This window comes from Canis lupus, chromosome 5, assembly GCF_048164855.1.
Source record: "Canis lupus baileyi chromosome 5, mCanLup2.hap1, whole genome shotgun sequence".
In the NCBI taxonomy this organism is placed as follows: domain Eukaryota; kingdom Metazoa; phylum Chordata; class Mammalia; order Carnivora; family Canidae; genus Canis; species Canis lupus.
In genome coordinates this window covers 74,785,525-74,799,832 of record NC_132842.1, presented here as the reverse complement: position 1 = coordinate 74,799,832, position 14,308 = coordinate 74,785,525, and the positions used below count along the sequence as shown (strand labels likewise).

At 52.3% G+C, this 14,308-nt stretch overlaps 1 protein-coding gene and 1 long non-coding RNA gene across 9 annotated transcripts in view; one reads left to right on the top strand and one right to left on the bottom strand.

Annotated features, from left to right (window-relative positions):
- Positions 1 to 256: 256 nt before the first annotated feature.
- Positions 257 to 11,391, bottom strand: PAQR7 (progestin and adipoQ receptor family member 7). 5 transcript variants are annotated; one of them, XM_072827727.1, is made up of 3 exons: positions 10,982 to 11,391; positions 7,181 to 7,277; positions 257 to 2,332 (listed from the first exon to the last, which is right to left on the bottom strand). In XM_072827727.1, the coding sequence occupies exons 1-3, from the start codon at positions 11,374 to 11,376 to the stop codon at positions 1,265 to 1,267; spliced, it is 1,560 nt and encodes a 519-aa protein (XP_072683828.1). In that variant the 5' UTR covers positions 11,377 to 11,391; the 3' UTR covers positions 257 to 1,264. The 5 variants fall into 5 exon arrangements, with proteins under 5 accessions (XP_072683828.1, XP_072683832.1, XP_072683829.1 ...); XM_072827731.1 differs by lacking the exon at positions 10,982 to 11,391 and adding an exon at positions 9,836 to 10,011; XM_072827728.1 differs by lacking the exon at positions 10,982 to 11,391 and adding an exon at positions 8,535 to 9,026.
- Positions 7,004 to 14,308, top strand: part of LOC140634159 (uncharacterized) — a 32,703-nt gene continuing 25,398 nt past the window's right edge. For all 4 annotated transcript variants that reach the window (XR_012031678.1, XR_012031676.1, XR_012031677.1 and 1 more), the window contains exon 1: positions 7,004 to 7,380. This is a non-coding gene — a long non-coding RNA (uncharacterized lncRNA). The remainder of the gene's footprint in view (positions 7,381 to 14,308) is intronic.

Below are 14,308 nucleotides of genomic sequence, written 5' to 3'. Positions count from 1 at the left end.
AAATTCCTTTAACTTCTAAAACTTATTGAGTATAAAACTGCCTCCCTTCCCTGCAAAAAAGAGAAAGTTCACATATACAGTATATAAAGCCCGCAACCACCCCCCAGGCAAAGATCAAACAGGAATTGCCTTCATCCTCCCTGCTCCCACCCCTGGGGACCCCAGCTTCCCGTGGAAAACCTCCTCAACACGATGAGCAGGTCCATGGAGGTCCCAGGGCCCCATTTCTGGGACAGGAGGCAAAAAGCAAAGAGGCTGTTGTATCAGTCACTTTATTGCATCCAGGACATATCAGAGTCCAGACCACCCCTATGTCCAACCCCAATGACCTCCTCCCTTCAGTACCTCTTTGGCCTTTGTATAGGCTTTTCCCTTTGGCTGGAATGCCCCTCTTCATCTGCAAACTCCTATTCACACTTTCCAACCCAAGCTCGTGAGGTGGCAAGCAGCACTGATTATTCCCTCCTCAGTACTTCCCCTGATGGGGTCATTCCAATTTTAAAGCTCTCATCATCCTGCATTAACCCACAGGACTCAGCTGGTAGCCTGCCTCTGAGCAGAGGCCCAGGAAACACTGAAAGAATAACTGAATCAAGAACAAGGAAACCAGGAGAGAGGCTAGGAACAGGATGTGTGGGACATAGAGGCCAGAGCTAGAAAGGTGGGGGTTCCCCACGTGAGACAGTAACTGAGGTGTGGGCACTAGGGGGGATCCATTTCTACCTAGCACAATCTTCTACCTTTGGAGACTCTCCAGAACTCCAAAACTCCAGGCTGGAGCTCAAGGACTGTTAAGATCCTCCATTCATTCCCTATCCACCAATGAAATCTGGGTAGAGGGGGAGCTGCTGAGCCCTCTTCTGCCTCTCAGCTCAAACCTGGTTCTGGCCTAAATTCTACCCTCACTCTGTCTTCTCAGTTAATCTGGAAGCTGCAAACCAGGGTCCTGCCCCCAGCTGGTCCCTGATCCTCACCCCTGGTGAGAGGCACTGGGGGGAGAGGCAAACCAGGCGGGCCTGCATCTTTATCTTTTCTCCTCCCAGGGCTGAGGCCTGGGGCAGGCCCAGGAGTGGAGCCCAGCAAGCCCCTAGTCAATCCCCAAATCCAAGGGCTGGCCAGTACCATCATCGGCAGCTGAGGCGTTCACAGAAAGTCACTGCAGGCCGGACACAAACAACTTTACCAGGCCCTTATTCCCACCTGGAGCCAAGCCCGGACCCCTGGACTCCCTCAACACCTCCCTCCCTACCGGCCGCCACCCCCCTCACTGGGTCTTCCGGTCGAGTTTGCGCCGCACCAGCTGGCTCAGCAGGAACGCGGTCAGGACACTGCTGCCCACCGTGAGCAGGAAGAGGCCAGAGAAGTTGTGAGGCCAGCGGGCGTGCAGAGGCTCATAGATGGGCCGCCGGGCCTCGTAGTCCAGGGCCACGGCCTCCAGCTGAGCCAGGGTGCACAGCACCAGGAATACGTGGAAGAGCTGGTGGCCCTGGCCAAAGACGTGGCAGCTGCCAGGAAACCAGCGCTCAGGCACGAAGGCTGAGAAGAACGCAGCAGCCAGCAGGAAGAAGACCACCTGGCACTTGTGGTAGAGAAGAGCTGGGTCATCTGCCGTGGGGTCGGGGGACACCAGGATGCGGTGCACCACGGGGCTGATGTCCAGCGCGTAGGCCAGCGCGGAGGGCACCTCCTGGCAAGTGCGGCCCAGCAGGCCAGGTTTCTGGCTATACTTGCTGTAGCAGGAGCCGGTGCAAGAAAGCCAGGCGAGAAAGGCGGCCGTGGGCAGGAAGATGGTCTGCACCTGGGCGTGCCAGGCGGGCTCGATGGCGTAGTAGAAGTGCGCCAGGGCGCTGCCGAACTGGTACACGGCCACGCCCACGTAGTCCAGGAAGAAGAAGCTGTAATGCCAGAACTCGGACTTGGCCTGCAGGAGGTGAGCCAAGGCACTGAGGGAGAGGTAGGTGAAGGACGCGAGGACAATGATGAAGAGGGGCAGGGCGTGTGGGTCTCCCCAGAAGTCCACGGTCCCCGCAAAGACGGCCAGCCGCAGCAGCAGCACCAGGGCGGCCAGCAGGTGGGTCCAGACGTTCACCGCCTCGTTGTGCTGCTGGAAGAGCGTGCGGAAGTAGAAGCGCCAGGTCTGATGCAGCGGCCGGTAGCCCACGTAGATGTACGGCTTCCAGAAGAGGGGTGGCACCTCGGCTCGGTCCACCGTGAAGACAGGCTCCGGCTGCCCGGACGGCTGCGGCTCCTGGTGGGCCTGCCGCAAGGTGGGCAGGAGATGGCTGAGCTTCTGGGCCACCATCGTGGCCATGGCTGTGGGCCAGGCAGGGAGCTGGGGGAGAGGCCAGAGCAGACTCAGGGCACTGGTTCCTTGCCCCTTGCCCACCATGAGCAACAGCTGGGAGGCTCTGGAGCCCACTTCTTACTCCCTCCTACCCGCCCCCTTTGTCCCTACACTGAGTTTCGGAAGAGAGGAGTCATCCTAAGGAAGATCACAGCTCTGCCCCTATGACTGTTCTGCTCCCTGATGCGTCCCAAGTGCCTAGAACAGTGCCTGGCATGCTGTAGGTGCTCAATCCATGCCTGAGGGATGAATTAAGGAGACTCACTACCTCAGCCACTTCCACTTCAGTCTAGGTTTACACAAGCTTAGGTTTACACAAGCTTAGGTTTATACAAGCTGGTACTTCTGCCTGAGACATTTTCCTCATCTTGCCTACTCGGTAAACTCCTAATCCTCCTTCAAAACCCACTTCTTCTGTGATCCTTTCCCTGGCCCCCTGAACCTCTGACAATGACCTTGCTACTTGAGTGCCTACCATAAGATACCCATCCTTTGGCCATTATAACATTTTTCGCGGGCATTAAAATTGTTCATGTGAGCCCAACAATGGTAGGCAGTTAGTCTCATTATTTTCTGAACCCCAGGGGCTTAGCAGGTAGCTGGCACTCAGTGTTTGTTGAATCAAAGAACACAATAACATCTCGGTAACACTTCACACCCGTAAAGCCCCCAACTCAAAAAGCCACTTTTCTTCCTGAAGTCCCCAGTTAACAACTGATTCTATAAAAACAGCCCTTTCCCTCAGCCACACCTCCACTCTAAAGAGCCCTCCTCCAGCCTTTCCACTCCCACTCACGGTTGCTAATTTCAAAGAAATCAAATCTAATCCCTCACCCAGGCATTCAAGATGCTGCTCCTACCCTCATTTCCCACCTAACCCAAATATCACACCCTCTGCCAACTTCCTTTCCTGCCACTGAAATCCTTTAGGGCCAGTTCAAACTGCTACCTCCAGGGGATCCCCTTACTGACCCCATGCACTCTTCCTGTATAGGTTATACAGTATATATATAAACCATATTCATTCATTCATTCATTCATTTGCTGATTTAGCAAACACCTACTGAGCCCTTCCTCTGCCTCAGGTCCTGTGCTGGGTCCAGGGAAGGGCAGAGAGGAAAAAGATTGGATCCCTGCCCCCAGGATGCCTGAGTGGCTCAGCAGTTGAGCATCTGCCTTCACCTCAGGACATAATCCTGGAGTCCCAGGAACGAATCCTGCATCGGGCTTCCTGCATGGATCCTGCTTCTACCTCTGCCTGTGTCTCTGCTTCTCTATCTCTCTGTGTCTCTCATGAATAAATAAATAAATAAAACCTTTTAAAAAAATGATCCCTGCCCCCAAGAACTTCATGGTATGGTGGAGATTATCGATGGAAAACAAATCATAGCAAATGCTTATACAGTACTTGCTACGTGCCAAACACCATTTTGTTTTTGTTTTTCACAAGAGACACAGAGAGAGAGGCAGAGACATAGGCAAAGGGAGAGGCGGCTCCCTGCGGGGAGCCCAATGCAGGACTCAATCCAGGACCCGGGGATCATGACCTGAGCCAAAGACAGACACTCAACTACTGAGCCACCCAGGCAACCCTGTGCCAGACACCGTTTTAAGCACTTGATATATAACTGACTCACTTATGCTTCAGAACACCCTGTACATAGGTACTATCATTAGTCCCATTTTGCAGATAAGAAACTGAGGCAGGGAGACATTAAGGACCCTGCCCATCATGTAGCTAGGAAGTGGCAGAGGCACAATCTGAACTCAGTTTGCAATCTTAACTAAACTTTATGGGATCCCTGGGTGGCTCAGCGGTTTAGCACCTGCCTTTGGCCCAGGGCGCGATCCTGGAGTCCCAGGATCGAGTTCTGCGTCGGTCTCCCGGCATGGAGCCTGCTTCTCCCTCTGCCTGTGTCTCTGCCTCTCTCTCTCTCTCTCTATGTCTATAATAAATAAATAAATAAATAAATCTTAAGTAAATAAATAAATCTTAAGTAAATAAATAAATCTTAAATAAATAAATGAACTGCCCTTTGCAAGACAAGGTGGCGAGTTCTATTATCCATTTCATAGTTACTCTCTAGATACTTTTGTCTGAAACCAGTTGCTTAATTCAGGCTTATCATCATTCATTGTGTCATTCATTAAATCAAATATCTATTGGGTGGCTGGATGGCTCAGCTGGTTAAGCCTCTGCCTGTGTTTCAGGTCATGATCCCAGGGTTCTGGGTTAGAGCCCCACATCAGGCTCTCTGCTTCTCCCTCTCCCCACCTCCCCTTCTGTGTTCTCTCATGTTCTCTCTCTCAAATAAATAAATCTTAAAAAAAAAAAAAGCAAATATCTATTGAAACACTAGCACCTGCCCAGACAACTCCCACCCCTCCAATAAATTCCCTCCAACAAGCTGTTTGGCTCGGCATCCTGGTTTTCTGTCCATCTTTCATCAGATATTTATCGCAACTACCTTGGTACCAGTCACTGTAAGAGGCAAGGGGATCCAGGCAGGACAGAGCACTCATGTCTCTGCCACCAGCAACACCATAATCACCCCCAAGGCCCCCGCAATAATTTATACACAGTCCAAGTAAACGCAGGGAGCTTGCCATGCCAAGGCACTATCAAGTCAAGCCCCCAGCCCACCCTCCTCCTCACCCTAGCCTGACCTGCATCCCTAAGCCTCCCTGCGTTACACTTCCCAAGTCAGCTCTGGTCCCTGGCCTCTCCTAGTCCAATGAGGAGGCAGTAGTTAAACAAGTCACCACAATATCGCACAGGGGATGCTTCTGACAGGGCAGTGCAGGGCCCTTCCATTTCTCATTCCCCAGACAGCCTGGCAGAGGTCAGGGCTAGAAAGCAGACCTTGCTGGCCACTTCCACCCATGACAGCCTCCTAGCCTGCCTTGCTAATGGAGGAGCCAGCTCTGGAGGCCCTCTCCTCCCCAAGAGACTGGGGAGCCTCTACCCTTGTCTACAACTCTGGCCTTCCAACTCAGAACCTCGGGAAGCCAGAAAAGGCCTCTGAAAGTGTCTCATGCAGCACCTTTGTTTTACATTGAGGAAACAAGAGTCCAGAGACAGGAAGGCCTCCTACGGAGTTGCCCAATCCAGCAAGGTTCCCATTCCACGACAAGGGAAAAGGACCCTGGAATGATAATGTGTGATGGTGGCCTAGTTCCTGGGTCCCTGTGATCCATCAAATCTAGTCCAAGGCTCCATACCCCACTCAGAACTTCCCAAGTCATAACAGCCTATTAAAGGCTCTGAGAAGTCCTGCAGCAAAGAAAGCCACTTCACTTTGTTGAACCCACATTTGTCAAGCCTACCTGACCAAGGATTCTTTTCCTGGTGATAATTATATTATAAAGCCAGCTGCAATGTAAGTGTTTACTATATGCTCACTCTTTATAACCTTGTTGTAATTAATTCTCATAACTAGCCTGTTGAGGTAGGCATTATGCCCATTTTATTTTGGAGGATACTGAAATTCAGAGAGGTTAGAGGCGCTCCTTCCCCAAGATGCACATGCACACACGCATGCATGTGTGTACACACACACACACACACACACACACTACCTTGCCTCCTGTCATGCCAATCTGTATTCCATGGAACTACTTTAGAAAATAATAGTCTAGGGGATCCCTGGGTGGCTCAGTGGTTTAGCCCCTGCCTTCAGCCCAGGTCATGATCCTGGAGACCTGGGATCAAGTCCCATGTCAGGCTCCTTGCATGGAGCCTGCTTCTCCCTCTGCCTATGTCTCTGCCTCTCTCTGTTTCTCGTGAATAAATAAAAAATCTTAAAAGAAAGAAGGAAGGAAGGAAAGAAAGAAAGAAAGAAAGAAAGAAAGAGAGAGAGAGAGAGAGAGAGAGAGAAAGAAAGAAAGAAAGAAAGAAAGAAAGAAAGAAAGAAAGAAAGAAAGAAAGAAAGAAAATAATAGTCTAAAGCAGGTAGCCAAGGCCCTTTCCACAAATTTTTTTTATAAATTTATTTTTTATTGGTGTTCACCTTTCCACAAATTATCTCCTTAGTCTTCTAGCAACTGGCATGCATCATGCATCCAGGGACCTCAGTCTCCCCACGTTACCAGCCATCCACTGGCTCTCTACCAATGAAGGCCTAGCTTATAGCTACTCCTCAGGTGCTGATAGCTTACTCGGGGCCCTCCTCCTCCACCAGACACATTTGGGGCCTAAGCACAGAACCCAGAGGCTACATACTGGGATAGAGATCCTGCTCCCTACTTCCTTTAGATCTCACCCCAAGGCCCCATCCCATCTGGATAGGTCTATTTTCAGAACTGGTTCCCATCTCCTGACTCCATGGAAAGGGGCTCTGAGTCCAGGGGAAAGCAACAGATGTGGGGTCCAGCATGAGCTGGAAGGAGGAGGTAAGTATCCACCGGCCACCCTCAGAGAATCCTCTGAGCCATCTGCCCCTCCAGGCTGCCAGGACCTGCCTATTTCAGGCCACCCTCCATGGCCCCCTCCAAACCTAGGTTACCTAGGGGTTTTTTTCGAGCCTGGGGACTGATGACTTCCGCTGTGGGACTGGGCAAATTCACCAGATGCCAAGCACTGGGTGGCACTTCCACAGGTGAGGGTCCCTAGGGGCGGGGCTTCCAAGGACTGGAGGTGTCTTATGTGATGTCACCAGAGGGTGGGGCTGAAGAAAACCTCCACCTGTCCCTCCCCCACAACACCATTCCCACACTGGTCAAATCCCCAGCTAAACACTGTCCTCCTACCTCGGCCTCAGCTGCAGAAGGAAGCTCAGCATTCACCACATGAAGCATCTGGGAAAACCCAAGGCTGGCTAAAATGTTGTGACTTACCCAAGGTTCACACAGCAAGGAGGGCAAAGCTGGGCTGAGACCAGGTGACCAGGGCCTGGTTGATGGAGGCCAGGCAAACTGGATTGGCTTCTGTTCCCTATTCACCAAGAATCATAATGGAAAGAAGTTAGAAATAAAGGAGAAAACAGACACCGTAAAGGCTCACGAAGGAGACGGGACTTCAGATTCAGAAAAACCAGGTTTGAAGCCTGTCTCCATAACATGCTAGCTGTGACATGCTAAGACAAGTGACTCACCTTCTCTGATCTTTAGCTCCCTCATGGGAATTATAATATCTACAGCACAGATTGTTGTAAAGATTGAACTCATTAGAATAAAGTTTTAGCACAGTTTAGGGACTGGATAAATATGCTACTATTGTTAGTTATTAATAGTAGTAGTAACTAACTATTATTAATGGTAGTAGTATTCGAATTACCCCCAGCCCAAGAGATTTGCTTGACATCCTCAAAAAAAACTGTCTTCTTTTTAGCCTTCATAGCTGGTTCCACTGGATTTGGGGTCTTGAGTTAACTGTGTCTCTTGTGACGTTTTCCTTTCTCTGAGGATGCATGCAAGGACCAGGAAATCTGGCTAGAGTTTGAACTTCTGGGGACACTGATCTTATTTAATAATTGAATTCTCCTCAGCATAGCCCATTCAGAGTAACCCCTCTAGATTCACAGAGCCCTAAAGATTCGTACTTGTGCTGCACAGACCCAAGACAAGCGCTGGGAAGAGAAGCCACCAGGGAAAGAGTCTTGATTTCAGCTGCTCCATCCCCCAGGAGGAGGGTAAAGGGGGTGGACCACACTAGCAGGTGATCCAAAAGGCATGTGGCCTGGCCAGGGCAGGTCTTGCAGGTTCGAGAGGCTTCCAGGTTGGCTGAGCCTCAGAACTGAGATCTCCGGGGCCCAAGTGGGAGTTCCTGTCAGAGAAGCTCTGTCTTCCTCTGCCTTCCCCCCTCACATTCCTCTTTCCCTAAACACAAGGTCAACCTCCTCATCTAGCTCCTCAACCAAGGCTTGCCCCAGTTCCTCCTGGTCTCCACCTGACATACAGTCAAAGAGTCCTCTAAACTCCTGGGGGCAAAACAGGGTTATGGGGATGGGGCCGTAAACAGATGTCCAAGTGGGAGAGCCCTGGGTTATATCCGTCCCATAGACTTTAGTGCACGTGGCAGGCAAAACGCTACAGGGCTGGTGGAGGAAGCAGACTCCCTGCCCCGACTGGGCTCAGCCACACAAATGAAATGCCTTATGGGCCAGGGAAAACCCAGCCCCAGAGAAGCCACCCAGGTGCTGACTGTGCAGAAGTGTAGACAGCTGACGTCCCAAGAGAGGGTGTCACTCACCTCCGGCAGACTATCTCAAGAGAAGCCAGGTCCCCATTTTTATGTGAGGATGGGATTTCAGGTCTGAAACTTATCAGCTGTGTGACTTTGCTTTCTAGTCCCTTAGCCTCTCTGAGCCTAGTTCCTCATTCATAATCGAAGGAGAGTAATAGCTACCCCTTGGGCTCTTGTGAAAGCAAAACAAAGTTCTAAATGGAAGGTGTTGGCTCCGGCACAGCGCGACCCTGCTATTTTTGTTGGGTTCTGGTCCTGGCTCAGCCATTCACTCCCTGTGTGACCTCGGACAAGTCACAGGACAAGTCACAATTCGATACCCCTCTTGGCCCTGTTTCTCCGAATATCAAAGGAGAGAATAAATTTATCAGCAACATCAAAGGGCCCATCAGACCCGGAGACATTCTAATTGTTTTAGGCCTACTGTGTGCCAGGTGTTGGAACTTCAGCAGTGAACAAAGCAGTTAAAACACATCCCTCAGGGGGCAGCCCCAGTAGCTCAACCAACCAAAGGTGGTTTAGCGCCACCTTTGGCCCAGGCCTGATCCTGGAGGCGGGGATCAAGTCCCGCATCGGGCTCCCTGCATGGAGCCTGCTTGTGTCTCTGCCTCTCTCTCTCCCTCCCTCTCCCCCTCCCTCTCCCTCTCCCTCTCTCTCTCTCTCTCTCTCTCTCTGCCTCTCATAAATAAAATAAAATCTTAAAAAAAAAAAAAACACATCCCTCATGGAACCAATAGCCCAGACAATTAACATCTAAGAGTAAGAACTAAGGATATTAATACCCTGCCCACTTGGAGCATAATAGCTTAAGGAAAAAATTCCTAACTATTAGGAGTATTAACTGGTTATAATTCCACTTTCTCTCTTGCCTCCATCTGGGCACACAAAATATCCATTTTTGCTTCTCTGGGCCCTGATTTTTCAGCACACTCCCTTAAAGACAACTTTATCTTGCCAGAAAAGACAAAGTCTAACCTCAGATAAAAATAATAGTTAAGGCAGCAGGGAAGCCTGGCTGGCTCAGTAGGTATAGCCTGTGACTCTTGATCTCAGGGTTGTGAGTTCAAGCCGCAGGTTGGCATGGCACCTACTTAAAAATAATAATAACAGCAACAATAATAGCAAAACTAGACCTGTGTTAATACAGGAGTTGTTAGAGATAAATGTTCGTGCGGGGTCCTGCAAGGACAATGTCATGTAAGAGCCCAAAATATTATTAATAAGATTAGGCACTGACATTAGTAATTTACAGTGGCTTGCTGTTTACGAAGAACTTTCACACACATTTCATGTCTTCCTCAAATCACCTTTGAACCTCCACGTAAGCTGGTGTCACAGCCCAAGAAGCAGAATGGCGAGGCACATCATCTGACTCTCAAACCTGTGCTCTTGCCCTTCATCCCCTGCAGTCAACTCCCAGGCATCCAGTGGGTGGCCACAGATTACACAAAGTTTTCATCCCTGGCTGGCCTCCCGATCTCCCAGCAACTGGGTCACCTCCCTCAATGCAAACCAATTCCCCAACTCGGCAGAATGTGTTAAAAAAAAAAAAAAAAAAAAAAAGTCCTTCCACTTCTTCCAAAACTGAACGGAAATCATTTTTGTTTTTTTGTCACTGCGCTCTGGGCCTCCGTTTGTGATCAGAGTAGAGTCAGTAACTCAAAGGAGCCCTTCTGTGGAACTGAGACTCACTAATGCTGAGGACAAGGAGGAACCAGTGAGAGGAAAGCAGGCTCAGAGAGGTTGGGCGAGCTGCCTGGAGTCACCCAGCACACGGGATGGGAAAGGGGGTCAGCTTCCACCACCGGCCAGCGAGAGCCCCTCCGCTCAGGTAAACTGAGGCTGGAGTGCGGCGGCCTCTCGCCAACAGGCTCAGAGGTGGCACAAGCCCCTTGCCGTCTGGGGCTGGAACCCTGTCCCGCAGGAGCTAAAACCTAAGGTCCTGCCTGGACCATCCGACCAGGTGCAGCCAGGCTCTGGGGATCCTCCAACTCTCCGCCTCCCCCGCCGTGGCCTGCCCAGGCCCCTCATCAGGCCAGGCCTGCACGGGCGGCCCCCGGGACCTCTGGGGGTCCCCAACGCCTGCAGGCTCGGGGCAAGCGCTAGGGGCGATGTGGGGCCCCCCTCCCCCTCCCGGGTCGGGGAACCTCCCTGCTCCCCGACCCCGAGCCAGGCTTCCGCATCCCAGCCCGCCTAGGCGTCCCCCAAGCGGGGCGCCTCCCTCACACCATGCAGCTCCAGGTACTTGCGCCCCTCGCGCCCCGGAGCCTCCCGAGACGCGCCCGCAGGGGCAGCAGCGAGCCCCCGGCCTCTCCCGCTCGCGGCCACCGCGGCCCGCCCAGGCCGCCGTCCGCCCTGCGCACCCCGCCCCGGGTGCTCGGCTCCAGCGGGCCCCCCGGCCTCCCGCTCTCACCGGGGGCGCCGCCCCCCGCCCCCCGCGAGCGCCCGGGTACCTGCGGCGGGGCGGCCGGCTCCGATCCCGGCCCTGAGCGCCCCGGGACCTGCGGCGGATAAAGGGGCGGCGGTGGTCCCGCCCCGGGCCGCTCAGGGGGCGGGGCGGGGCGGCGGGCGGGGCCTGGAGGGCTCCCCACACTGGGGCGCCGCGCCGCGGGGGTGCGGGGGGCCCACGTGCCGGAGGAAAGCAGAAGCTCTCGCCCGAGCCCCCCGCTGGGCGGGCCCCGCTCCCGCCGCCGCGGAGCCCCAGCTCCGGAGTCGGGGTGGCGGCGCGGGCGGGTGTGGCCGGAGCGCCCGGTGCGCCCGCGGGGTCCCCCCCCAAGCCGCCGGGTCCCCGCGCCTCCGCTCGCGAGGCTTCCTGTGCTTGCGATGGGCCTGGCGCCCCCATCTTCATCTCTTGGCCTGGGGAGCCCCACCCCGCCTCTGCACCCCCGTCTTCATGTTCCCACCCCAGCCCGCCCCGTGGGCCGCTTCCCCGGGTTGGCCAGCGCAAGGCCTTATGTTTGAACCTCTATTAAAACCCCCCACTTTCTACTCCCCAGTGTAACATCTCCCCCCCAGGATGGGAGCGCCCAAAGGGTGAAGGATCCCTCAGCAAACCCCAGCAGGGATTGTTCACTCCTCTGGACCTGTGACCCCATCTGGGCCACACGCAGCCTGATGGGTGCAGAGCCGAGAGGGGAGGGTCTAAGAGGGGACACTGCTCTGCCTCAGGGAGCTTTAAGTCCATTCAGAGAAACTGTGTAGGGCGTGGGCATGATGAGGAGATCCAAGTCCTGGGGCCACCCCCAGCTCACCATGTGACCTTGGGCAAGTCTCTTTTTCTCTGCCTTAAGTTTATCACGTCTGGAATGCAAATAATAATACCTGACAGGTTGTTAGGACAATTAAAACAGTGGGTATCGGGATCCCTGGGTGGCGTAGCGCCTGCCTTTGGCCCAGGGCGCGATCCTGGAGACCGGGGATCGGGTCCCGCGTCGGACTCCGGGCATGGAGCCTGCTTCTCTCTCTGCCTGTGTCTCTGCCTCTCTCTCTCTCTCTGTGTCTATCATAAATAAATAAATAAATAAATAAATAAATAAATAAATAAAACAGTGGGTATGAAGGTTCTTTGTCAACTGCAATGAATACTAGAGGAATGTATATTTTTCCTTGTTATAGCATAACAAAATATGTATAATCATAATCACCCTAAGAATTAGTTAAATCTCTAATATCCATGTAGATAGAAAAAGTGGCATAAAGGATCCAATCATTTAGAACAGGGAGGGCATAGGAAATGACAAGTAAGGATATCATGGAAATTATACTCTATATGATGGAATATATTCTATCATAGTGAATACAAATTTAAAACTTGGATTGTGACTTAGTCTCCACTTCCAGTTTTGGAACACCTGCTCTGTACTGGACACGTTTTTAAAGCAATGGTTTTAAAAAAACAAAGTTTTAAAGCTACAGTTTATTAAATTCTTGCCATGTGCACTAAATAGTTGCCAAAGCATCTCCGCTGAGCCAGACAACCCTACTGACCCATCATACAAATTGGGAGCCTGGGGATCAAAAAGGGAACATAGGACGGTTATATTATCTCATTTAGCCTCATCCATTCCTACAAATTGAGTGTGATGACCTCCATTTTATGGACAGAAAAACTGAGGCCCAGAGGGAGAAATGATATATTCCAGGTCACATAGCTCCCAGTGCAGTTAGGCTCTGAGAAATGGATCTGGAGGTGTGCTGGGAGGGCAGGGGAGGCGGGGGGGCAGGAATCACTTCACCCTGAACCTTGGCTAGGGATATTTGAGAGCTGAATGATTAAAATTTAAAAAGTGCCTGGCCCAAGGCAAAGCCCTTTCCACACGCTATAAGCCCATGAGGGTGTTCTTTCATAATCTCATTTCGTGGATGAGGAAACTCCTTCAGGAAGATGCTGCTTGCCCAAGGCCACCCAGTTGGCTAGTGGCAGGCCTGGATCCAGCCTAGCTCTTATCTGCTGCACAGTACTGGTGACAAGGAGTGAAGATGTGGGACCAGGACGACTCCTTCCCTCCCCTGCTGTGCCCCAACTCCTCCAGCCCAAGCAGGGTGAGAACAGCCCCAGGGCAGCAACCTTTCCTGCCCTCCCCCAGCTCAGCCACCTGAGGGAGGCCCAATGACTCCACTCGTCCAAGAGCCCAGAGCCCTGTAATCCTTTGAGTCTGGACCTAGAAGAGGAAGGTGGGGAACCTAGCCAGCAGGCTGAGCATTATCCAGCTGTCAGAAGATCGGGGTCTCCAGGGAGACCAGATTCCTGGGTAGGCCTAGAGAGTCAAAAGGCCTCAGAAATCAGGCTCTGAGCTAGGAGGCCATCGGGAAGGGCTTCAGTGCACCCAAAGTAAGAGGAAGGGTGTGGGCCCCGAATGATTCTGAACTGATTCTTATCTTTTTTTTTTTTTTTTAAGATTTCATTTATTTATTCATAAGAGAGAAACAGAGAGAGAGGCAGAGACACAGGCAGAGGGAGAAGCAGGCTCCAGCAGGGAGCCTGATGTGGGACTTGATCTCGGGACCTCAGGATCACATCCTGGGCTGAAGGCAGGTGCTAAACAGCTGAGCCACCCAGGGATCCCTCATTCTTATCTTTTCCCCAAAACAAGAGCATCCATTCATTGGGGGCAGCAAGTGGTGAAGCACCTGAGTGTGTTTTAGCTCTGCCACTTACCCCAGGCAAGTTCTGTAGCCTCTCTGGATATCTAGTTCATGCACCTTAAAACAGGTCAGTACCCTCCATATAGGGTTGGTGTGAGGAGTAAGTTAAATCCTATGTGTCAAGTACTCGCGGCACCTGGCATATCGTGCCTGCTCAACAAATGAGCTCAACCAATTTCTCTGGTTCAGGTCTTCACTGCCCCCCCCCCCGCCCCCCGCCAATAAAGGAGAAAAATCAAGGCTTGTTGTAAGCCCCGAGTATTGAGGTGATTTGTTACACAGCATTATTGCAGCCATTCCTGACTCATACGCATAGCAAAGCCAGGATTCAAACAAGGGGGTTGGACCCAAGACCACAATCTCAGCCTGTGCGTGGTGTGGTGGGGGCACAGTGCAGGGGACATGGATTGCCTACAGAAACTCTTTGCCTAGAGTCCACTTGGAGTGAGCCTTACAAGGATGAGGAAGGGTTCTCTGAGCCATGAGGAGGGGAAGAACTTTCCAGGCAGTAGGAACAGCATGTGCAAAAGTACAGAGATGTGAACGGTGGGTAAGTATAGGGAATGAACCATCATGTTCTAGGGCTGGAGCATAGGAGTCTCAGGGCAGCAGATGGCATTTGAAAGGTAGGTAGA